The sequence below is a fragment of the Sparus aurata genome, chromosome 1, assembly GCF_900880675.1.
Source record: "Sparus aurata chromosome 1, fSpaAur1.1, whole genome shotgun sequence".
NCBI classification, from domain to species: domain Eukaryota; kingdom Metazoa; phylum Chordata; class Actinopteri; order Spariformes; family Sparidae; genus Sparus; species Sparus aurata.
Window position 1 is genome coordinate 17,307,683 of NC_044187.1, and position 25,374 is coordinate 17,333,056.

At 39.6% G+C, this 25,374-nt stretch overlaps 3 protein-coding genes and 1 non-coding gene across 6 annotated transcripts; 2 read left to right on the top strand and 2 right to left on the bottom strand.

The window, feature by feature from the left end:
* Positions 1-178: 178 nt before the first annotated feature.
* trnas-cga (transfer RNA serine (anticodon CGA)) lies at positions 179-260 on the bottom strand. The gene has a single exon. It is a non-coding gene; the product is annotated as a tRNA-Ser (tRNA).
* Positions 261-1,312: 1,052 nt separating this feature from the next.
* On the top strand, positions 1,313-12,905 carry LOC115584527 (WD40 repeat-containing protein SMU1-like). Its single transcript, XM_030422001.1, has 12 exons — positions 1,313-1,510; positions 3,858-4,068; positions 4,147-4,299; positions 4,384-4,500; positions 5,723-5,842; positions 7,142-7,261; positions 7,518-7,634; positions 7,742-7,869; positions 9,635-9,761; positions 9,850-10,011; positions 10,777-10,929; positions 11,162-12,905. Exons 1-12 carry the CDS (start codon positions 1,485-1,487, stop codon positions 11,258-11,260), a joined length of 1,533 nt encoding a protein of 510 aa, XP_030277861.1. The 5' UTR covers positions 1,313-1,484; the 3' UTR covers positions 11,261-12,905.
* Positions 12,906-14,200: 1,295 nt separating this feature from the next.
* Positions 14,201-22,017, bottom strand: dnaja1 (DnaJ heat shock protein family (Hsp40) member A1). 2 transcript variants are annotated; one of them, XM_030422014.1, is made up of 9 exons: positions 21,879-22,017; positions 20,181-20,333; positions 19,810-20,005; positions 18,492-18,596; positions 18,011-18,238; positions 17,790-17,904; positions 17,433-17,548; positions 16,514-16,614; positions 14,201-16,097 (listed from the first exon to the last, which is right to left on the bottom strand). In XM_030422014.1, exons 2-9 carry the CDS (start codon positions 20,310-20,312, stop codon positions 15,870-15,872), a joined length of 1,221 nt encoding a protein of 406 aa, XP_030277874.1. In that variant the 5' UTR covers positions 20,313-20,333; positions 21,879-22,017; the 3' UTR covers positions 14,201-15,869. The 2 variants fall into 2 exon arrangements, with proteins under 2 accessions (XP_030277874.1, XP_030277882.1); XM_030422022.1 differs by lacking the exon at positions 21,879-22,017 and adding an exon at positions 21,569-21,861.
* Positions 21,991-25,032, top strand: aptx (aprataxin). Of its 2 annotated transcripts, XM_030422046.1 has the most exons (7): positions 21,991-22,217; positions 23,034-23,080; positions 23,237-23,515; positions 23,664-23,723; positions 23,807-24,033; positions 24,308-24,411; positions 24,524-25,032. In XM_030422046.1, the coding sequence occupies exons 1-7, from the start codon at positions 22,088-22,090 to the stop codon at positions 24,676-24,678; spliced, it is 1,002 nt and encodes a 333-aa protein (XP_030277906.1). In that variant the 5' UTR covers positions 21,991-22,087; the 3' UTR covers positions 24,679-25,032. The 2 variants fall into 2 exon arrangements, with proteins under 2 accessions (XP_030277906.1, XP_030277913.1); XM_030422053.1 differs by lacking the exon at positions 23,034-23,080 and having other exon boundaries at positions 21,994-22,217; positions 23,354-23,515.
* Positions 25,033-25,374: the final 342 nt, after the last annotated feature.

Below are 25,374 nucleotides of genomic sequence, written 5' to 3' on the forward strand. Positions count from 1 at the left end.
TGAGCCCTTTCTATTTCAGACAGCATCATCTTCATATTATAATGTACATTTGTGACTGGTTTTGCTCATATTTATGGGACGTTGATTTTCCCAAACAGGTTTTTCTTTTTTTAATTCCAAGGAGCTTCCTGCGGTTCTTGTTGTTTTGGTCATAGACATTGATTAAAGCTGGCTTATCCGCTGTGAGCAGGATTTGAACCTGCGCGGGGAATCCCCATTGGATTTCGAATCCAACGCCTTAACCACTCGGCCATCACAGCTCTGAAGGTCAGGATGAATAACACGATTCTGTTTACTTAGACTTTGCATCTGATCACGAGGGGGGGGGGGGCTTCAGGTACTGGAACCAAGGTCAGCTTGTTGTGTTGTCATACCTGTTAGGAACACCAGACCCATACTTCCCTCCATCAGACAACACTGGCCGCCAAACTGCGTCTGATCCCTGCAGCGCCTTTGAGAAGTGATCCGCACTGATGTCTGATTCTGATGTTGGAGTCCTCAATGAAACACAGGGGTCAAATAAATCCTCCTGTAGGTGCACTGCTGCTGCTGCTGCTGATCTGTGAGAGGATTTTGACCATTCACGAGGAGAGAGTATTAACCACCAAACCAACCTTCACATGAATAAAATATTGTCAGATTTTGTTATTTATTAAGACGATTAATGACTCTTTTTGAATCTTGTATGTGTTACAAGTCATTATTTGTATTTATTCAAACTACGCCTAAATATAGATCATGCAGCACAGTGGAGAATAGTAATAAAGCCTTTACAAGGTCGTTTCACAGTGATGAAACCTCTGTTCTAGATTAACGACCGTACCAACAGGTTTATTTGCTCTTGTGGGCCTCATATTAAACACACGCTCTGACTGAAGGGTCAAACATCTCAGCTCATTAACACTCCCAGCCCGCTGAGTGCGGCTCCAGCACCGCGCTACCCGCAGTGTGTGATTACAGGAAGGACGTTGATGGTTGGCAATCACGGGGATGAATACGCAGACGCAACCAGCTCTGGGTGTGCATATTGATGAGCACCGAGAGAGGAGAGGACGTTTACAGCGATGTTTTGGCTCGTGCACAATGGTTCCTACAGGCGAGCACGCTCTGAGCCACGAGCTCCTGTCCGTGGTGCTGATGCTGCTGCTGATGCTGGTGTCGTGGCTGCAGCATCTCGCCTCCTGCACGCAACGTGCCCACAAATGTTCCTTCCATATATCGGCATGCGTCAGGAGAGGGGAAGGGGAGTGTGGGGGTGTGTAGCGCCAAGACGTTTGTGTGGCGGCGGCAGTCACAAGTTTGGGTTTGCTGCCCGCCGCAAAAAAAAAAAAAAAAGAAAAAAAAAAGAAGAGAGACACAGGAGAGAGCACGTGTAGTGGGTGGTCCTCAGCAGACGACTTTCACGTGCTCTAGCGAGCTCAGAGCCCGAGCCCGAGCCGCCGAGCCGTCAGTCCAGCGCTGCAACAGCAGGAGACAACATCAGCATGGCTGCGGACATGGAACCCTCGGAGTAAGTGCGCTTTTCCTTTTTGTGTGTTTTTTTTTTTAAATGTCTAATTGCAATTAACAAGTGTAATGACAGATGTAGAACATACAATCAATAATTATGTTTTGACCGCATGTGTGATTTTAAGGGAAAACATCAGTTCTTCTGAATGAGAGGTGCCCGGGTCTGTTATGATGACTGAGTTGTAAATTACGCATCTACCTGGGAGACTGCATAATGCTCATTTTAAGGGATTTTTTGCCGCTATTTTGCCTCTTTCTTAAAGTTCCTTCTTATGATACAATCACAGCATTCCTTAGAATACGTCATGTGTGCCTCAATGTGTCATTTAAAGAAATAAACAACACTTACACGCACCAATGCAGCCTGCAAATCTGTCCTTTTATTCTTCTTCCACTACTCCTGCTCTTATTTATGTTCTGCGCACGCTTTTTTTTCTGCACCCATGTGGCGTTTTGTTTAATCGCCTGTGCAGCCGCTTTAATGTTTAATATACTGTCGCACCTATGGCCAAGTGTCCCCCGTGAGGCTGCTCAAACGCCTCGCTTGGAGCCATTTAACCCGCTGTTCTCGCTGATTAGGCGGGTCCGGGCTGTTTTCGCATGCCTCTACACACACACACACACACACACACACACACACAGCATCTCTGTTTCATCCACATGTGCCTGTTGATTTAATAGGCTCTCCCCCCCTCGCTCGGATGCGACTGAGCCCCTTTTTCATTGGTTGAATATTCAGTCCTCCTGTTGGGAAACGTGGGGATGGAGGTAGCCTACACATTTGTTGTCAAACTCACCTTCCCATGGTGGGAGGTGAAACTGTAGCATAAATGGATAAATGGAGTGGGTGATGTTTATCCAGACACCACGTCTGTAGACAAAGGTGCACGTGAAAAAAAGGCCACCAAACTTTCCTGCAGCGTGGTTTCTGATGGAGTGACAACAGATGGGAAGGTGGGATGCAACAGAGAGTTGTAAAAAAAAATGCATGTGGCTCAGCTTTGGGACAGAAACCTCCACATGAAGCAGGATTCTTGTTTTGAGGGGGAGCAAAAAGCCCAATCTGTGGCAGCGTTTTTGAAAATAAAACGGTGTTTCCGTGTCCAGTTGATCACTCAGAATCAGTGGAGTGTCACAGAAGTGTTAAACACTGACATTTCCCTCTCCGAGATCAAGATACGCCAGAGGAGACGCACCAACACAGATGTCACATCCACAGAGAAATGTTAACTGCAGCTGGTGATTTAATTGTCACAGAGACAATGGCAAGGAACGTTTATTTATACAGCGTCATTCAGACACGAGGCAATTCAGAGCGCTTTACCAAAGCGTAGGAATACATTAAACGTAAGACATGGAGAACATTTTTCAATTGCATTTAAAAGCAGTGTTGTACAACCAAAAGTCCTACTTCAGTCAAAGTAAAGATATAATGTTATAACACTACTGCAGCAAAGGTTTGAGCAGCACTTCAGTACAGTCTTAAAGTGTCTGATGTTGAATATACTTAAAGGGGCACTCTGTCGTTTTGGAGAAGACATTCAAACTGAGAATTTTAACTTTAGAGTATTTCTGAGGAGAATAAGGTCCCCAGATCACTATTTGAAGCTAGAAAGTAAGAATATGTTAAAATATAAACAAAGTAAAACAGTATGACATTATGTTGTCCTTTAAGGTTGGTTTGTCTATTCACTTTATCCAGTCATGATCCTTCTGGTTAAAAATCCTCTCACAAAAATTACATTGTGCTTCTTTCAGTATGGAAAGTATTTTTTAAATCCTAAAAGTAAATATATTTGTTTATATAAACTGTATACTTTGAGCATTTTTCTGAAGATGTTTTTTTTTATTTCTATGTTTTATCTGCTGATAAAATAAATAAATCTGAAAAATGTGCTCTGGTGCAGTCTGCAAAGCAACAAGTGACTAAAGGCATCTAATTAATGTAGTTGAGCGGAGTGTCAGTATAAAGTAGCAGAAAGTGGAAATACTCAAGTAGCTCAAAGTGGTACTTGAGTAAATGCACTTAGTTACATTCCACCAGTATTTCAAAGAAACATTATGTAGGAATTAGCATTGTGTGTGATCTGGCGCCCCCTACAGTGTCTGAGTGCAACTCCACTGCTGTAAATACAAATTCCAGGTCTGTAACGGTTTGTCAGATGTAATGTAGCTGTTGTCTACAAACGAAACTCAGAACAACATAAGAATGTTATGTGCTGAAAACATATATATTGTAGTAAACATGTATGTAAGGCTGCGATCCTACCCCCCTCACTGAGGTTACATGGAGCAGAAACAAGTGATAGAAAACATTTATTAAATTTTGCTCTAACTTTCTTCTCCAGTGTGATCCGCCTGATCATGCAGTACCTGAAGGAGAACAACCTCTACAGAACACTGACCACCTTACAGGAGGAAACCACGGTGTCACTCAACACGGTGGAAAGCATCGACAGTTTCATTGCAGACATAAAGAATGGCCACTGGGACTCCGTCCTGCTGGCCATCGAGTCCCTCAAGTTGCCCGACAACACACTTATTGATCTTTATGAGCAGGTGAGCTTCGCCTCAGTGCTGTTTCTTGGCTTGAGTTTTTAATTAGCAGCGTCTCATGAGCACTAATCTCTTTAACAGGTCGTAATGGAGCTCATTGAAATGAGGGAGGTGGGAGCGGCTCGCTCGCTCCTCAGACAAACTGACCCCATGATCATGTTGAAGCAGACGCAGCCGGAGAGGTACATCCACCTGGAGAACCTGCTAACATGCTCCTACTTTGACCCTCGTGAGGTGAGACAATTTACCCTTTCTAGTTTAAAAACAACTGCACCAGTAAGCGCTTTATAAAGTAACCTCCTCTGCTTCTCATCGCAGGCGTACCCTAAAGGCAGCAGCAAGGAGAAGCGGCGCAGAGCGATAGCCGAGGCACTGGTGAGGGAGGTCAGCGTGGTGCCACCTTCTCGCCTCATGGGGCTCCTGGAACAAGTTGGTGTGAGTATACCGATCAATATCCCCTCTCAAAACTCGCTCTAATTATGTGACAAGGGAAGCCAACTAATCAATATAGAACTCTGTCATTATGAATGAAAGATACACTAACGATCTCCCTCAATTCTCACCTGAAAACATCTCATTTATAAATCAGCTTCACAGTGATGATGTCACACATGAACACACACGTTTCTGCCAAAGGAATAGAGAGGAATAGAGAAGTTTTGAATCAATCCCAGGAGAGATTTTCTGTATTTTATATTTTCATTTGAGCTCTTCTGCATTATTTCTAATGGCCAGCAGGGGGAAACTCCACTGGTTTCAAAAATAATGGTATGTAAGCTAATGAGAAAAGGACCGTACTTCTCTCTTGATTTATTACCTCAGTGAACAGTTTTCTAATCAATTTTTAGTCTCTAATCTTTAGTTTCAAGTCTTTTTCAACACAGCATGATTTTGATTTTGTAAATCATGGTCCCATTTAGATGATAAAGCAGGGTATGATTTAGGGTGTGGCTGCCTTGTGATTGAGAAGTCGCTACCACAGTGTATCCAATCAGGATATCTTCCCCAGCTCTCGTCCAAATGTGGTCACTTCTGACTCATAAAAACAGCCCTCTTGTGTTTTTTTCTAAAAATGAATAATAATATTAAAAAAAACATCAAACAACAAAACACACAATGTCATTTTTTCATTCCAGTTTTCACAATTTTGTTTAATCACATGTTTGATGGGCACTGTTTGAATCACCTCTTCTTCTGTGGTGATCTAATGCACCTGACTAGAGAATTTATTCTCCTTTATTTTGGTATGAAGAGAAGTACATTTGCCCTGTGGAAAGGTTTTTGGTGATGCCCACGTTGCTTATGCAGCCAGTGAAATGTATCGAGCGACAGAATTGGCTTGTTTAATGCAATACTAACATGTTGATAGGGTTTTGGCTGCAGTAAATCAGATTTTATTGTACTAATTCATAAAGCAATGACAATTTGACAATTTGAAATTTGAATCTGATGTATCAATAAGCAACTAAAAGTATATTTCCAGGTAATATTCACAGTTGTTTTCACAGTTTCAAGCTGCAAGAAGGCCATCATGTGTCACATCTCAACAATTTGAATATTCAAGTTGACACTTCTTAGCATTCGTGATTTCTACTCGGCCCTTAACATCGATAAAGTGCAATAGCTAAAATTTCATGTGATCATGTCTATTCCACAGTCTATGAGAATACAGCAGTTTTCGGATCAGCTCTCCCCCGACTTGACCATTGAGACTTCTGGCACCAAGAGACTTTTGGAGAAAGAGAGCTTTCCAACCCAGCTGTACCGCCACATCAAGGTACTGTAGACCAACCCAGGTTCTGATTAACATAGAATTACACAAGTGTACTGTAGGTGTGGGATGTAACTTAGTAAATTTAGTCAGGTACACATTTGAGGTATTTAAACTTCCATTTTACACTATTTAATTTCTACTCCACTAAAGCTCAGATATTGCAAACACTGTAATTTTTATTCCACTACATTGATCTGACAGCTTAAGTTACTAGTTACTTCTCGGATTATAATAACCTTTGATTTGTCATGATAAATTAAAGTATGAAGTCCTTCATTTTTAAGATAAACTCTATAAAAACCCTCTTGGATTAGTCGCAAGCTGAAAACAGGCTGTTTTTATGAGCTCATGAAAGATTGAACATATGATGATTTTACAGAATATGATGCTGCAGATTAAACTACCCAACAGTATATAAAGTAGTTAAAATGAGCTTAAACTTCTAACATCTAAACATGTCCAGCAGTAAAATCCAACATACACATTAATGCAGCAGTAATATTAATCCAAAATCATCATATAATAAAAATAAAAACACAAACAGGGACCATTTTACTGTCTAAACTTGAGTATTTTAACAGTGCACTATTGATACAGTTGCTTGAGTAAAAATCTAAATACTCAGCCCACCAATTTACTGTTTACACCCTATACAACAATGTTAAGGTCGTAGGTGTTTTGCACATCCAGAGTTTGGTTTGGTGATTATGAGTCGAGGTAAAATTGGCAGCACATTACAGTTTATTGACAGCATAACAGACTCTTCTCCTTTTATTAATGAATCCAAATTTAGAGTGCCTCTCCTTCATCACGAGCCCCGCAATATATCTCGAAAACACACACCGTTCATAAGTGATCTTATGGATATTTTTATACTGTCGACGTGCCAAGGTGTCTTCTTCTCCTGTGATAAAGCTCAAAGCAAATGCACGCTGGCAAGATACTGCTTTCACGCACGCACGCACACACACACACACACACACACAAATACACAAAACTAATTACTTTACTCACCTGAAGGCACTCGTGTTAGTCTCTGGCTGTGCTTTCATCGCTTGTATCCAGATGGAGCTGCCAAGAGATGCTCGTCCTTGCTTTTTTTTCCGCCCGAGGTTAAAACGGTCGGCCTACACAACTTCAGACTGCAGCATGCTGGAAATATTAATGCCTCCCTGAGGTCGCCTGATGTTACTTTGCGCTTTTTTTCTCTGTGCATCTGGATAAAAACACAGTGAACCAAATAGGTGAGCATGTGAGGTGAAGGAGATTATGTTAATGAAGAGTTGCCGTGTGTCTCCGCAGTTTGGACGACGGTCACACGTGGAGTGCGCCCGTTTCTCGCCCGATGGCAAATACTTAATCACTGGGTCGGTGGACGGGTTCATTGAGGTGTGGAACTTTAACACTGGAAAAATCAGTAAGGTGAGCACATTCTATATCATGACACTTCTTTATATTTCAAACGTATTGCTTTTACTTTATTATGGAAAGGGAGGGATGTTTTTTTGTTTTCTTGTCTGGGTTTTGTTTGTCAGCAATATTGCGGACAATTTTTATTGCATGTATTCTGCACTAGTTTGGAGCATGTAGTCTGTTTATGTTGCTTGTATAACAATGCTGCCATCTTGGCCTTTCTTATCTGTGTGTGTACGTGTGTGTGTCTGCATGGATGAATCAGGAGCTAAAGTACCAGGCCCAGGACAGCTTCATGATGATGGATGAAGCCGTGCTGTGCATGTGCTTCAGTCAGGATACAGATCTGCTGGCAACTGGAGCTCAGAACGGCAAAATAAAGGTTGGATCTTCAAATACTGTCTCACAATAATACGTGTTGACGTCTGAGTTGATGATGTTACTCAATGTTATCTCACCTCCTGAAAAATGTGTGCGTTGTTGCTGAAGGTGTGGAAGATCCAGAGCGGCTTGTGCCTGCGCAGGTTTGAGCACGCCCACAGCAAAGGTGTGACCTGTCTGAGCTTCTCCAAGGACAACAACCAGGTCCTCAGCGCCTCCTTCAACCAAACCATCAGGTGGGATGTAACACTGTCATGCACACACTGAACACACCGCTGGCTGCTGCAGCTGTTGAGGAAGGAAATTTGGTTGGCTGACACACTGACACTGACTGATATAAACACTAGTAAGATTATTCATAAAATACAACATATATAAGTAATGTAAGACCCTTGATGCTTTGCAAATAGCAGCAATTATAGGATGTGAAATGGATTAAACTGTAAGATCAATGAAAGCCTAAGAATAAATAAGTCAATATATAGTGAAATGCTTCACTATAAATAGGTCTATACATGGGGGGGGAAACAAACTGAATAAACAAGTGAGTTGAACTAGATTGACACCTGATACAGGAAATTCATTCTTGGTCTTTAACTATGTGCAGTTCAGGCTGCACCAGTCATTTTAAAAGAGAAACAACATGGTGGGAGCCTTGTTGTTGCAAAAACTTTGTTTGTCTACTGTGGGAGGTGGAAGTGAGAGCGCCCACTGACCTCGGACATGATTCATAAAAGTTTCAAACGCGCACACATGAATGTGAGTTCAGCTGGGAGGCGGCGAAGGCTTTTTACAGCCCACGTTGAATTAGCTAAACATTACCACAACAAGTCGAATAAATCATAACAGCACTGTCTTATAGAAAAGCAGATGGGAAAAAGGGAGTTGGCAACAGAACCAAACAAAAAGATTACTGTTTTAATGCACCTTTCTGTTCTTTGGTAAATCGAAATACAAAACATTAGGGGCTCGTGATCATAAAACGGGGGTCCTTTATAAAGAAAATAGGCACTTTGTTAGAAGAAAAGGGACTATCGTGAGCTGCATTGTCAAATTCTGCTCTATGTTTTGATTCTTGATTGCTTTTTAAACCGTTGAAAAGGCTCATAGTTCAACGCAGATATTAGTCATCAACAGTTGGTGCAAGTTGCGTACCTGAATGTAAATATGTTGAAGCAAGGATGTCTGTCTGTCTGTCTGTCTGTCTGTCTCTCTCTCTCTCACACACACACACACACACACACACACAGAATTCCCATCATAGCTGAGGAGTTGAATATCTATTTCTGACTCCTGGGGGGTATGGGCTGAGCCTCTCTGCTGTATTGGAAGCACATGTGCTGCGTGGGCGTTACTGAGAGAGACCATGTGCTCGGGCACAAAGCTGCAACGTGTTTCTTCACTTGCGATTCCACGAGCCGGGAGTCGAACTTGTTTACATACGCAATACCATCCTCCCAGAGACGGAGTGAATCAGTGAGCAATAGCCATTTTGTCACGCTTTAGCTAATCCGCACCCAGTCTCTGCACGGGAGCTAAAAATAACACATCGGCTGTGTCATAATCCGCTCCTCGGTTCCCCTTTTCAACCACTTTCTCATCCCTAGCGCCCCCCTCCTCTGTTGCTCTCGGTCCCTGTCACCAGCCCCACTTCTCTCAGGCCATGTGCTTTCCTTCAACTCCTTAAACCTGCGGCCCTCTTGCTGATGTCCACGGACGTTCCCTCCACCACCTGACTGCCCTACCCATCCACACACCTGTGCATTAAATCCCTGAACTGCACCACATCCACCTCAGTCATCTGCATTTGGGTCCTTCCTCAGTATTATCCTGCCAGCAGCAGTCCTGACAGGCTTCTCAGTAATAGCCTCATCTGCTGTCAAGAAAAATCTCCTCTTTAGCTTAATATACGTAGACTTGTTGATGAGTCATGGCTGCTCTTTTAGTTGTTTGTTGTTTTTTTTTTACAACTTTTCAAATTTTCAACGATTTTATTTTCAGAATCCATGAACTGAGGTCAGGCAAGACACTGAAGGAGTTAAATGGCCATTCGTCGTTTGTAAATGATGCATCTTTCACTGAAGATGGACTTCACATCATCAGTGCTTCGTCTGATGGCACAGTCAAGGTACAATGAGCAAATGATGTGGCTGTGCTTGCAAGTTGTGCAATATTTGTCTATGTTATAATATTTTTCTTTTTATGTCATATTTCAGATTTGGAACACAAAATCTGGCGAATGCATCAACACATTCAAATCTCTGTCCAGGACATCAGAAGTCCCCGTCAACAATGTGATTCCCCTGCCCCAAAATCCAGAGCACTTTGTGGTTTGTAACCACTCGAACACGGTAGTCGTCATGAACATGCACGGTCAGGTGAGAGCTCTCTGGCATATCAGTCTGATCTAATGAACATCCGGTACTTCCGTATCAGGATTGTTATTGGCTAGAACCTGCCATATGTGTTAAATTTATATCATTAACACCAAGACAAAATTGAGAGTCTACATCATGCCAGCAGCTCTGTGAGGCTGGACTTGGTCTTAAGCTAACCGCTAACATCAGCATGCTAACATGCTCAAAATAACAATGCTAACCTGCCTATGTTTAGCAGGTATAATGTTTACCATGTTCACAATTTTAGTTTAGTGTGTAAGCGTGACATTTACTAATTAGCTCATTAGGGAATGATTTTCCACAGTATTGGACAAATTTAAATCTTAATCTCAAAATAAAGCCGGATTTATTACAGTTTATCCTGTGAGGAACGTGAATCCCTGTACCAAATTTCAATGCAATACATCCAATAACTGTCGAAATCACTCACACAAAACTTATCCACCTTATAAATGTCACACCAATATGGTGCTGCTAGAGAAAATGTCACCGAAGTCCAAGGAGATCATCCTCTGGAGACCATGAATGAAAGGACAGAATGTAAGAAAGCTGCAGAGATAATTCAGTCTGGAGCAACGTGGTCGACCAAACAAGTGATCAACCAATAGCTGCTATCCTTGGCGCCAACTTTCATTGTTCATTCCACCATTTTTACCTTAATTTTGTAGTATTTTAGGGAGAACACCAACACAATGACTGAACATCTTCGTAATCGGCTAAATGTCTTCTCCTCTTCCGCCTCAGACCGTGAAGACATTCAGCTCAGACAGAAAGGAGGCAGCCGACTTTGTGTGTTGCACCCTGTCACCCCGCGGGGAGTGGATCTACTGTGTGGGAGAGGACTTAGTGCTGTACTGCTTCAACTTCACGACGGGAAAGCTGCAGAAAACGCTGACTGTAAGCTCTGCTGCTAATATTCACTCATTGTCAAGTCTCTGAGAGGCGGCAGTCTGTGAAGTGTGATTTATTTAAAAAACACTGAGTATTTAACAAGATATTTTTGCCTCACTTGACACTCTGACTATGTTGCTGCTGCTGTGTAGCAATCTTAGCGGAGGCTAACAAGGTAACAGTACGTCTGATGGGAAACTGAGAATGTGTGGTGATCTGTGTTATTCTGCACCCACAGGTTCACGAGAAAGATGTAATTGGCATCGCTCACCACCCACACGAGAACCTGATTGCCACATACAGCGAGGATGGTCTCCTAAGGCTATGGAAACCGTGAACTGTCGCCTGCATCGCAGCATGGAGGACCCAGAGAGCCCTACGCATGGTTACAAAGCAATTCATTTATTTCTATGTAATAAATATACATGGATCAATAGAACACCTTTTTAAGTGGATACAGTAATCCATCAGTATATTCTGAAACAGTTAACTGATTGAGAGAACAATCTTATCACAAGGTCAATTGAGTAGGTGTTCTGAAGCTTTAGGTCAAATAACGTCATCAGCAGACGGGTCTAAGCTTCATCAAATCAGAGCTGGATCAGAGCTCTTTAAGGACTTCTTGTCAATGTCTGTGTCAGTATTTTTTAACTCAGAACCAGCAGGTTAGAAAACAATCAATTACAACACATACCAGAAAGAACTGCTAAATGGAGCCTGGAGTGACTTTTTTTTTTTACTGTTCCACAGCATTTGAAGGTCAAGTGTTCACTCAGAAACGCTGCGACTAATTGGTCTTTTTCAATGGATTATTATTGTAATTTGTGCAGGTCATTTGAACATTTCAGCAAGTTCAGGTGGGCGTTTGTGGTGAGGTGGAATTACATAGATTTTGCTACATTGTGGGAAAGTGGAAAAATAATGCAGTTGGCAAATGTAGAAGTGAACCAGAGGCAGGTTGGTAAATCAAAAAAGAAAAATAAGAAAAAAAAAAGGTAACAAAAAGGCTGTTTTTGTTTTAATGTTCTATATTCACTAAATCTCATTAAAGGAAAACAACCAACTATACTTCCCAAGTTCCAGAACTTGTTAGCAGCATCAATTCCGTGTTGTGTCTCTGAATTTCTTGACAATAAGAAACAAATAAAGCATATTGTTGATCTCATTTAGAAACTCAAGATAACTGGGTTTTAATCAGGCTAATCTATTTTTTAATATAAATCATTTATAAATTATATTTTTTTAAATAATTAATCCATAAGGTCTTTGCTTTATGAACTTTTTGCAGGGCTGTCTTGGTCCTCCATACAATAAAAAACACACACTTCCTCATGGATCCAGCTTCACCAGTGCAGTTTGAATCCCCATTTTCATCTCTTCTGTCTTTATTAGACATGAAAATGCATGATGGTGAACTGTCGTGAAAATATTTATAATAAACAGCGCCTCTTGTTTGGGCATAAAACAAACAATATCAGGTATATATGATTGGTCAGCTTTGGTTTATAATAATACTTTTGTAACTTTGATTCAATGACTATGATTCAGATGTGATGATTCTGTGTTGTCCTCTTCGTCCCCTGCATGCTACCTGCACTGTCTAAATGTGGCTCTATAATAATTTTGGTACTCCCTAAAAATATGCATGACGACTAAAGTTAAAACCTCAGTGGAGCTCCAGTGACACATTCTGTATCCTGTGTGTATACAATAAGTGTGTTTTAACGTGGTTACATTATTGTTAGTTTGTTGCACTGACTGTAATAAATGTTCCCGTGCATCAGTAGGACGTGTATGCCTGCAAGAAGGAGAACTATTTATTATTTGCACAACAGTATCTGGTACCACCTATCACCTGTCATCCATATATCACTGTTGCAAAAAATGATGTTAAGACATTACTCTCTATTTTCTATATTCATTACGTTGTATATATTGCCAGTCATGTCATACATGATTATAAATAAAATTCAAAAACCTTTTCCGGTTGCCAGTGTGTGTGTGTGCTATTATACAGTAAGTACTGTTCTCTATGGAAGTATAATGCTGCCATACAGGAAAAACAAAAAATGTCTCACCGTCACATTATAACATTATTGTTATAACAGGATCGTTTCACCTGTATCAGGAAAATTTTAACTAAAACTTTGCAACAATACTGCAATCACAAGAAAAGTTGTATGTCGTAAAAACCTGAAAATATCTTGATATGATGCGAACATTTCTTGATAGAACCTGAAAGTGATGTTGTTCATTATAATAGTGTCATGTTTTCATGTGATAGTGAGCCGTTTCTCTCTTCCTGGTGTGGCAGCAATACGCTTCCATAGTTCCCTACTAAAAACAAATGAATATTTCACTTGAGGTTCCAAAAAGTGAGTGACTGAAAAGTATGAAATCAGAAACAAAACACTTTTCTTTACATCACAACATCTATACACAAACTGGAATATGTAAATCAAAAAGTTATTGACAACCTTTTGTACAACATTAACCTCCAGACGTTACTATTTCATCTTTATATATTTATTTTGTAGACTACGTCTGTAACTAACAATTTCTTTTTATATTGATTCATCTAAAATTATTGACTGTTTGGTCAATAGTCATCAATGTCCGAAAATTATGTTTTCAAAGTGTTATTTTATCCAACCAACAGTCCAAAATCCAAAGATAGTCGGGATACAACACCATGGTAAGAAGGTAAGATGGTTGACAGTTCTCCCATGAGTATTCACGTACTGTCACATCTCGTGTTCTCAAACTATGAGCACAGGACTCTGTGTTCCAGGACCATCACAGGTTCAAGGAAAGGAAGGCTTTCTTTCCCTCAGCTGTCACCTTGTCGAGCTCTGCAACCACAGTGATACCTCCTACTCACTCACTGCTGCACATACACTCACTTGTACTGTATGTATTCACCTTCTCTCAGTGAGAATGTGAAAACCAGTAAAAAAGAGACGAGATGTGTCAAATGTTCTGTAGCATGGCTGAAAGCCAGCAGAAGGCCACTCCTGGGTCAATGTTTTAGAATTACAGCAGTATTTTTTTTTTTTTTTTTACATTTGAGATAATTAACATCATCCTAGTACAGAATAAAAGGCTGCTTCACATTAAAATCAGATTGTTTTTACGAAAGAAAAGGTAGAGATTGCAGGCATCATCAGGAGCAGGTAAAACCAAGACGCTTCCTTCATCTGTAATGCTGCTCTTAAATGTTTTTAAAATATCAGTGCTTACAAAAATAAACATCAATCACACAAAGTCATTCAGCAACTTACAGAGACCATAAAACAGAATTTAATTAGAAAACATGAGCATGAACATGTAGATCATTGGTCCTAACAGGCATACAGTCAAATTAAGAACTTGACAACACTTATTTGAGCTGAACTTCAAGTTGAGTTCCCCTGACATTATGAGTACCCATAGCTTTGCATCAAAGAACAGCTTTCCAACTATTCCAGGGATCTCACTTCTGCTGAGCATAGTTGTGTTTTTTTTCTCTCTCCTTACAATAACCAAAGGCAAAGTCACCACAGAAAGAAACGCAGCATCAAGTTAAAGTCATGATAAGGCCTTCAAACAGGCAGACACGTCTATGAGGTATAAGGTGTGGCGATTTTAAGTCCCTCCATAACCTCCCAACGACCCATTTGGCATTTAACAATTATGAAATATAAAGCATGACAAAAGACACCATTAATAGCTTGTTGGCCAACACGAGCAAAAACCCATCGAGTTTATCTTGCAAATTGATTAAAATTTGTAATTGAAAATCTAAATAACGCAACTCTAAATTATTCTAAAGATTTTAAAATCACATACCTGAAATAATCGATTCAACCTTTAAAACAACACCCTGGACATAAGCCACTCTGTTTGTGTATAACTTGGGTGCAGCTTGGCACGTTTTAAAGAGAGGGAAAGCATCAAGGCATTAACGGCCTGTTAGAACAAGCAGGTTTACCGATTTCTCCTAATAACTTTAAATAAAACTCAAAACCGCATTAAGACAGATTTATAAAATCATGTTAAGTTCTTCTAACCCCTCCCCGATCTGTTAACTGTTCCAAAATAAAGTGCCTTCTTACTCATCCTTGACCTTTTGTTTGTGAATATCTGCCTATATCAGACTGTGCTGTATATACATGAAAATAATGTTCCACGTGAGGTTTCTAAAACATAATGAAATGTGCGGCACCACCACAGAAAACTGATTGCAGCAACATAATAAACTAAATATAAATATAAGTTTGAATGCTCTACAATTTAGTGGCTTGAACCTATGCACTGCCACGCCTGCATCATTATTATCTTTTGTCACATTTTAATGATTGTTCAAGAATGTCTAGAAAATAGCCCTTGAAAGGGTAAAACAGCAGAAATGTTTAAACTCAAGTCTAAATGCACAAGCCTCTCCATGCCTACCTGAACACTAGGTCTTCACACACACACAACATATTGAACAAGTCACCAACAGGTGGTCCACAACAACAGCTGATTTTAGTAACACTATAAAAAAAGGTTATTTTCATATTAACATTGGCATCTGTTTTAGTGTTACTGCATGTAAAAGCAGGCAGTCTTTGCTTAGACAAAGAAGTTTTTCTTTCTTATGAAGCCCCTGTAGAACCAGCCCTCTCATCTCTCATCACAGTGTGACTGGAAAAATAAAAACAAAATCTTGCCAAAAAAAAAAAAAAAAAAGGTCCCAAAGATGACAAGGCATCCAGTTTAGTCCTGTAACTTAAAAGTTAATCAGTCCAAAAAATGTATTAGAATAAATCAGGGGGATGTCGGGACAGTTTTATGATTCAGCTTAAAAGAAGAAAAAAAAATCAAAAAGAGTAGTAATTAAATAAAAAAGTGCACAAAACTCAAAATAAAGGTGCTTTAAGAGATGAGGGTATGGGCCTCTGGTGTAAGAACAGGTAAGGTGTTATCTAAGATGTCTGACACTGAACGCCCCCAGTGCAGTCGTCTTCATCCATGTAGTAGTACTGATGGTTGCCTCTCCTTCTGTTCTCAAAGTCACACTCCTCCAGGTTGGCATAGATGTACAGGTCTTCATCCATTGTGTCTGGCTGCTCTGCCTCCAGCTTTCCTGGGAGGTAGCGCTCCAGCTCCTTCAGCTTCTGCTCGGGGAGGAAGTTGGGTTGTGGGAACACCACCTAAAAGAAACACATGGATTTCAACAACCATTTAACAATTCAGCACCCTGCAGTGTGACTGTGTCAGTGTAACAATTTGGTGATCATGTGCAAACGTGCTGCCATCTGTTTTTTTGTTGCCAATTGTTAAGGTGAAGGAAGATAAAAACATAAAAGGCGATTTAATACATTTAACATTACAAAGACTTGGAAAGAGAAGAGGGCATAAGTGCCAGGCAGAGGTTTATACAGTGCTGACATTATTGAATGGGTATTTTGTGCATTTACATGTGAGGCTGATCTAGATTGTTTTTCCTTTTACAGAGAGGAATGTGTGTGCAAAAACAGGTAAAAACAGGTAAAAACAGAATAGATAAGTGAAAAAAATAAAAATAAAACAAATATTAAAAAGGAGTGGATACTGAAAATCATCTTACCGAGAAGTGAATAATAAGGCGTCCCTTCTCAAACGGCCTGCGATGCATCGGCATCCCCTCATTCAAGACGCACTTTGTGTCTCCAGGTTTGATCAATTCCCCTAAAAGATGATGAAAAAATATGTCATCTTAGTGATTTGAAAAACTGAAAATGAAATTCTATATCCTCTTGTCGTTTGAAATAATCTGGCCAATGTCAAGTAAAAATCTAGGGACTTGGGTGGTCATCTATTTATCTATTTACTTAAAAGTGTATTTATTTATTTACTTAAAAATTGCTTTTTTTAAATAAACTTAGCACCTTAAAGCCATTTGTTTTCTGGTAAAAAATAAATACTGACACCAAACACATTTTATTGAATTTATATAAATATAATATCTATTCTCTCTTCATAACATACTGGACCATAACATACTTTGATTCTAATTGTATGCAGAAGTTTATCAATGCAAATGTTTACTGAATTAAAAAACATTAAAATAAAGGGTGACATATACACATTCTATATCATCAGTACAGCAATGTACAGTGAGCGTCCACAGTGGATCAGTGTGTAGTGTGCAACACCTATGAAGCCCAACAACACCTCACACACAACAACATTGGGGATTTTTTAGTATGAAAGGTAGAGGGACTGACTGACATCTGTTCGATCACAATGACCAACCTATGTTTAAAAACAATTCCTGGCCAGTGTCTGTTCACCAGGATGTGCTGGGTCAGTTTTTAATGTAAAACAACTGCTTTTTATTTCATATCTTCCAAAGGAGAGCTTGGAGAGGCTTGCCCCTCAACCTACTGACGGTCAATATAAATCATCTAATAACACTGACAGAAGGCCATCAGGCATTTAGTCTGAACGCCAAATAAACATTTGACTTTTTAAGATACATCTGTGCATTAAATAACTTGATTTACCTGGATGTGAGATGATGAGGAGAGTTCTATCGTCCAGTGTCGTAATTGGCTTCTTAAAACCACACAGAGCCTCGACCAGCTGCAACTCCATTGACCTGACCAGGTCTTCTCCTCTCCTGAGGACAAGAGTAAGGACAAGAAATGCAGAGAGTTAAAATTCTAGTTAAAACTAATCACCAGGGAGCAAAGTCAAATGGGACGTTGAGTAATTATTTAGATTCATATTGCCCTCTAGTGACCAGAATTGGTGCTTCTACTTTAGCTCATGTACCACTTAAATATCCCGTGAAAGACAATATATTCACCATATATACTGTTTGATGACTAAAGATACATAACAGAGAACATATTTATTACCTGGTGAAATTTGGGTGTTCTCGCTGGTCTAAGACGATGATGATGTCACCTGGCTCTATTCCTGGCTCCTGGTCTCCCTCTCCGTGGAAAACGATCTTTTGGCCATCTCTCATTCCTGAAGCAGGTAAGTGAACAGGTGATTCATGGACAATCTTTGGTCTTCTGGTTCAGTCTTCACCAGGTCACACATGCATTTAGATAAACTCTCCAGTCGCTCTCACCTTTGTCAATGTGGACCTCCAAAATCTTCTTTTGCCGCAGGATCTTTCTGCCCCCACATCCTTTGCAGCGGTCCTTGTGGCTGATTCTCTGTCCTTGGCCCTGACAGCTGTGGCACACTGTGGACACTTGCTGCACCATACCTGGTACTAGCTGGTGCATGCGGACCTGCATGCCAGTGCCATGGCAGGTCATGCACATCTGCGCAGCTCCTTTCCGACTCCCACGACCTGCCAAGAACAATCAACGGTCAGTAATCCGTTAACAAAGATAGGAGCTATTTTTGTTTTACATTTGGCTTGTTGTATAAACTGTGGGAGCACAGACTGGATAACATTTACAAGACCAATTAATTTTGTTATCGGACAAAGAGCCTTTTCATGACTTGTGTGTGCTGAAAAGCCTGCTCAGATTACTTAACAAGTCCAGTGACGGACGCTAACAAGAGCATGTAAAAAATAACTTGCACAGCAAAACACGTACCTTCACATCTCTCACAAATAATGTTCTTCTGGAGAGCAAGTTTTCTTGTAGCTCCGTTATAAAGATCTTCCAATGTCACTGAAATCTGATGAACGATGTTCTTACCTAAGGTGAGACAAATCAGAGATTTTAACAGTACTGTGTCTTGCAATAAAGTTGGAAATCAATACACATCTTTGATATCTTTTCATACCAGTGTCCTTTCATATTAACATACTATACATATTGAAATAAACAAGTAAAACTTCTGCTAACAAATCCTAAATCACAAAGAAAATATGAAAGCTGGAAGAGGACACTGGACTATAGACGGGTATCAGCTGTGTGTTTACGTCCTTAGATGAGGCTCAGAATAGTTTTCCTTTCTAGCCAAACTGCAAAGTCACAAATGAGACACTTGATGTACAGCCAGTAAAAACATGATCTCTCACACATTTATCAAGCTTGTTTGACAGTCTTGTCTGTATGTTGCTTTAATGTGTTTACTAACAAACACCAGCTGCAGCAAGAACGAGAAGCCAATTTATTACAGCATGAAGAAATCATGTTTTGTTCTCTGCAGGGAGAAAATGAAACTGACAGGCCAGTTTAAAACATGATGCACAGCAGAGATTACAACTAAACGCATACAAGATCTATAACTGCAACACTGCTGTTGACAGTCAAGCTCAGCTAAAACAAAACAAAATAACCCCAAAGAAAAACAAAATGATAGTACAATATTCAGCAATATTAGTTTGATTTTAACATTCCTTAACCATGAATAAACATTTGGCCTAAGGCTTCATTAGATTCGATTAGATTTTAACAACAGAGACCAAGAAATTTACAGGGCAGGACAAATTTACAGTTGAAAAATAAACTTGCAAATAATAATGGCACCATCTCAAAACATTTCATTTCTGTACTTACATTTCTTGCCATTTATTGGCTGATAACACTACATCGACATCTGCAATGAGCTAATATAAGTTAGTCGATTATTGTTCATTTTCAAGTAAAACTGACAAACATTTTTTGACTCCAGGTTCTCAAATGAGACTTTGGTGCTTTACTTGGTCTTATGTTACAATAAATTACATTTTTGTTGGGTGGACTTTTGTTCAGGGATAACAGGTGACATACTAATCACAAAAGGAACTAATGGATAGATGCAGCCCTACTGCCATGACTAAATGTTCAACACAGCAACTTCCTCATCAACAGAACACTGGCTCTTTCTTTGTGTAACTCAATCAGACTCAAAATCTCCCAACTATAAATATAAACACTCACAGCTTATATCAGTTTAGGGATTATTTCTCTAATATTTCCGTACCTTTTCTCTCTCTGTGCATCCGACTGCCGCCACCAAAAAACAGGTCAAAGATGTCCATGGGTGAGGCAAAGCCGCCACCGCCTCCACCACCACCACCAGTTCCTCCTTCCTTTATAGCCTTTTCACCTCCACGGTCATAGACCTCTCTCTTCTTGGCATCTGACAGCACCTCATATGCTTGTGAGATCTGCTTGAACTACACAGAGAAGAAACAAAAACACATACTTATTTAAGAACTAAAATTGTAATTTTACTATAAATACAATCCATTTCATCAGCTCAGAAGGCTTCTGTCACAAAATTAGCTATTTTAAGGAAAATTAAATACAATTGCTAATATCAATGTTTATGAGTGTTATGGAGGAGCTCACCTTCTCTCCCTCTGTTGGATTTTTGTCAGGGTGATATTTCAAGGCTAGTTTGCGATAGGCTCTTTTCAGTTCATCAGGAGTTGCACTGGGTTTCACACCCAATGTGTCATAAAAGCCTGTTTCTTTAACCATGTTTGCCTTTGACAGATAGCCCTAGGGAAAAAAAAGAAAAGTAAATCACATCAGTAATCAGAAATTAACAGAATGGCCGGATGATTATAACACACTTGTTATTTTTAGATGACACTCTAACAATCTTATTGCATTTTATGTTGATATTTTGGGGATTCTAATGTGTTTTTCTGCTGGCAATCTTATGATCCTATCCTTCATGTCCGTCAGCAGCTTACACAAGTTCACCTGGAACTCCGAGCTAATATTTGAATTTTCACATATTTGCGATCTAGGTGTTCCAGGTGAACTCATGGAAGCCATTGTCATACATGTGTGGTCACGTCAGAGGCTTTGCAGATGACAAGTTCAAGGAACCAATAACATATATTATAGGTTCCTTGATCAGGTTCAGGAAGAGTGACATACTCTCTTTAGTGTGCAGGTTATGAGGAGAGCCTGCTCTTTGCCCCCGCCCCTCCACGTCAGAATACTGACAGTGAATTAAAACTGAAACCACTGTTGCTGGATAGAAACTATCAGCATCAAAAGAAATTAAACTGTTAGTAAAAAAAGACCGACATGAAGAGGTAAAATGAAGATCGTCACTGAAAGACACATCAGAGTAAAACAAGATAAAAAGATTTTGAGTGCAATCATCATTAAAATGATCAAGAGTGTTGCATTCATTGTTTATTAGATGCTTGGATCTTTTTTTAAAGCCTGTATGTTTTTTCAGTTTTGAAAGACAAAGTCCTCATTATGCAAAATGGCCCCATTCAAAGTCACATTTAATAAATATTTGTTATTGGCATGTTATTCCTGATTCATTACTATCTTCTCACTCAGCATCTGGATGTTGACATAGCAGAGCTAATAACCGGTGTTACCACTACTTTCATCTATGACAAGTCATATTTCAGAAACTAGTTAAATATTCTTATACTTTGTGTACAGCTTTGATCCGAAAATGTAAATACTATTTATTACTGTCAAATAAATAAACATTAGAAGTAGCTAATATTTATATAATATGTGTAGGAGAAGTGTAAACCAGCATAAAACAGAAACACGCAAGTAAAGTACAAATAACACAGGTACCTGAATTAATGTACAAGGCTAGATTCCAACACAGTTCAATTCTTTAATTTTACTTTATCTGGTTTATTTCATATTTGGACCATTAACGTTAGACCAGACAATGAAAAGTGTAACTTTTACACGGGAAAATAATCATATAACGAGGTTCAAATGCAAAACCTTTTAATGTTACACACCTTGTCTGCTTTCTTTACTTGTGTCAATTATCTACAAACACGAAGTAAACGACCACCACCGGCCTATTCTTGGTTGACACGAGGATGCTAATATGTTAGCAACTACCTGTTACCCTGCTCATGATGAAAACAGTAAGGTTTCGTTTCTACGAGGCCCTATGTACTTTAGCTAGCGTTAGTTAGCCAAACCACTGATAGCCTGCCTAATGCTAACACGCTAGCTAGGATGTTTCCTTCAACGTGAAGCTAAAAAAACAAATATGACACGGGTAAAAACAAACCCTGTGCAGTCGAATTATCAGTTTCTTACCTTATATGAAGACGATATTTTTGAATCCTCACAAGTTCAGACCAAAACCTCGGCTCACTCTTCCAGAATCTTCTAACCCGCCTCTACCGGGGGCACAAACCTGCTACAGTGACGTCAATCTCCTGCGACGAGGAGTCAACCAAAACAAAAGCGTGGGCTGCGACAGTTTTGCACCTCTGTTGGTTAAAGTAGCCACATAACATGATAAAATGCCAATTTGCTGGCTTATCAGCGAGGAGGGCAATCATAAACCCATCCGACTGCCTCACCTACAGACAGTTGTCCTGGGTCGAGGTCCAGAAACGACTATTAAAGACAAAAAATGCTCTCGGCAGCAAGGTAATATCGATACCTCTCTGTTTCTTACACTGGCTGCATTAGCAGAGTAGCCTCCGACGTCAAAGAGAAATTGTCACAAAAGCTTATTTACGTATAATAAGATAGCGTTTAAAACTGATTTTTATATATTGTGTTTGTTGGAAAAGGCTTGAAAAGAAAATGGTGACCGAAAGAAAGAGAACAATGGAGTTCATTATATAAACTGCTTCTAAAAGAAAATGACTGAACAGTGAACATTCAGTTAGTATACTATATATTATTTATCTTATGTCTGTGTACATCCAGTCCGATTCAAAATCACAATCTGGCCAGAAGCAGAAGTTATTTTCAAATATTGCACACAATTTATACTTTTATATTTATTTATATTTATATAGGTTCTAGATGTATACTTCATGTAGTCATTTCTATTAGTACTGCCATAGTGTACCGTTTGGTTTTAATTATTTCTGCAAATCTCAAGATACATAATTTTAAGCCTGTCTTAAATGTCGTTACGGAATTCAAACCTTACATTACAGCAGCTGCAGTTCAGTTTATAAACGACATGTTTATCATATACATACCATAATTTGTCTGTAATGATTATAATTTTGACTGGTCTAAATTACAGTTCCCCCTGGCAGTTTATTTTATCATGTTGTTGTTGTTCAATCTTCCCATGTTGCTTAAACTGTCATGAACTATTTTTTTAGCTTTGTTTGTTTGTGTTTCATATATTTTGTTTTGAAGTTGAAACAATCTTAAAGTGAAATAAAATCTTAAAATGTTACACACATACTTTAACCTGCGCTAATGTTATCCTTTTTCAACCAGTTGAGCTGAAAGCAGAATGCAACAAAGGTTATGTCAAAGTTAAACAGGTGAGAAACATGAAGAACATTGATTTAAATAATTGCAATCTCATCTGCTGTTGAATTGAAGAATTACTCTGTTAAGCCTCCCTGCAGTGTTGATCACTGAATGTCCAACCACTGTTTTTTGGTGACACTGTCTCATCTCCTGTCTTAATTCCAAAGCTGGGCTTGAACCCCACCTCTGTAGACTCTGTGGTGGTGGGGAAGGACAATGAGGTCAAAATGAAGCCAGGACAGCAGCTTCATATTGTCAATGAGCTCTACTCATACACTGTACAGTTCAAGGAGGATCCCACTGGGGACCGCGGTGGCATCAAAAGACCACGAGAACCAATTCCAGAGGACAGAGAGAGCCACAGAGAGGCTTCGAGTATGAAAGCGGCCAAACAGACAGAAAACGTGTCTGTGTCAGCCAGCCCTGAAGAAACAACAAAACCCAGTGTAAGAGATGAAAGAAAAAGGGGTTGCATGTATTCAAGATGTTGTTTTTATGAATTCCACATGTTTTTCTCTTGTATGGATTTTCTATAGCGCTGGTATGAGTATTATTTTATCAGATAAAAAACATGTCACCTTAAATTTGTTGCAGGACAATTTTGGACATTGGAGCCAAGGTCTCAAGGCGTCGATGCAAGACCCAAAAATGCAGGTAGCTGTTGACAAAAGGAAAAGACAGTTGGTGTGATGCTTGATCTGAATCATGGATCTGACACATTGTCTCCTTTTTTCTAGGTGTACAAGGACGATAAAGTAGTCATAATCAAAGATAAATACCCTAAAGCTCGCTACCACTGGCTCGTCCTCCCGTGGCAGTCCATTTCCAGCCTGAAGGCCTTACGTGAGGAGCACTGTGACCTGCTGAAACACATGCAGGAAGTCGGCGACCGGATGGTTCTGCAGTGTCCGGATGCTAGCTCACTACGTTTCCGCTCAGGGTACCACGCCATCCCCAGTATGAGGTAGGTAATCACTCTGTGGATGGTGATCACTTAATGCAAATGATGGGGTCCAACTTTTATATATAAAAAAATAAACTCAAAGATCCAATGAACAAAAACCTTTGAAAATGGTTGGCAGCAATGTAATGTATAAACAATTTGTAATAAACTGATTGGTAAATTCAGATAAACTCTGGCAGTACGACACAAAGTCAATCCCTTTCATGAGGAGGATCAACATTTATCAGTTGTAGATACACAAGTAATAACAATTTACATGTATGTTTTTTTCCAGTCATGTTCACCTCCATGTGATCAGCCAAGACTTTGACTCTCCCTGCTTGAAGAACAAAAAGCACTGGAACTCATTCACAACGGACTATTTCATCGAGTCTCATGGTGAGAGCAAACTTCATGTTTTTGTCATGTCTTTTAACTAAAGTTCCGCAGTATTGCATAGTATCACTTACTGCTAATTTGTAGTTTTCATTCTCTTTTTTCGTATCTGCAGATGTGATTGAGATGCTTGAAAGAGATGGAAGGGTCAGCGTCAAAGATGGAACCAGCGAGTTGTTGAAACTACCTCTCCGTTGTCACGTGTGTCGCAGAGAGCTTCCCACAATACCAGCTCTGAAGGAACACCTCAAGTCTCACTTTCCCAAGTGACCTCAAAGTGGATACCGCAGATGTTTATGGGTTCAACATAGGACTGTAGCGTGTTGGGCATTGTTTTTGCCTGTTAATTCTGATTTATGAATTCATTAAACTGGTTTCAATAAAAAGAAAGATGTGATAATGTGACCGAAACACAATGTCCGTTTATTTTGAGTTGCATTTCAGCTCGTCATTTGTGAGTAGAATTTAGAGGCGTGTCACTGTGTTGATGCAACTATGACTCAAATTTGTTTTGTTTTTTAATTTTGAAGCGAAAGGATTGAGAAATTGTCTCACTGCATCTATTGTTCCCACATTATCAACCATGTTTTGATATCTTGTATTAAATGTTTTCTAAAAACTAAATACTCATTTCTTTCATTGCAAATTCTTGACTACCTTCCCTGATAGCACAAAACCGGTGTTTCCTTTAGCCTGCCTTTGACCCATTAATATGTGTATGTATTTTTTTCGCTTGTATCATAAGATTATTGTGATGCTTTTATTTGTTGCAGCTGTATGAGCTCTGTCCTGTAGCACAACTACAGCAACAAAGGAGCCACCTATATTGATGATGAAACGGCCTTCAACAGATAGCAGCAGTACCAGATTAGTTGTCTTTGTTTCAAAGGATGAATCAGAATACTTTATTAATCCCCGGGGGGAAACTGTTTGGCCTTTTAAACAGCAGGGGTTGCAGGTGGCAAC

Coding starts and splice junctions, on each gene's coding strand:
- dnaja1 (XM_030422014.1), bottom strand. CDS start 20,312: ATGGTTAAAGAAACAGGCTTTTATGACACATTGGGTGTGAAACCCAGT. Junction 18,597..19,809: donor GATGCACAGAGAGAGAAAAG/GTACGGAAATAT, acceptor GTCTCACCTTAG/GTAAGAACATCGTTCATCAG. Junction 16,615..17,432: donor CCTCATCATCTCACATCCAG/GTAAATCAAGTT, acceptor ATCATCTTTTAG/GGGAATTGATCAAACCTGGA.
- aptx (XM_030422046.1), top strand. CDS start 22,088: ATGCCAATTTGCTGGCTTATCAGCGAGGAGGGCAATCATAAACCCATC. Junction 22,218..23,033: donor AAAATGCTCTCGGCAGCAAG/GTAATATCGATA, acceptor TTTTTCAACCAG/TTGAGCTGAAAGCAGAATGC. Junction 23,516..23,663: donor AAGAAACAACAAAACCCAGT/GTAAGAGATGAA, acceptor AATTTGTTGCAG/GACAATTTTGGACATTGGAG.
- LOC115584527 (XM_030422001.1), top strand. CDS start 1,485: ATGGCTGCGGACATGGAACCCTCGGA. Junction 4,501..5,722: donor GGCTCCTGGAACAAGTTGGT/GTGAGTATACCG, acceptor TCTATTCCACAG/TCTATGAGAATACAGCAGTT. Junction 9,762..9,849: donor CGTCTGATGGCACAGTCAAG/GTACAATGAGCA, acceptor GTCATATTTCAG/ATTTGGAACACAAAATCTGG.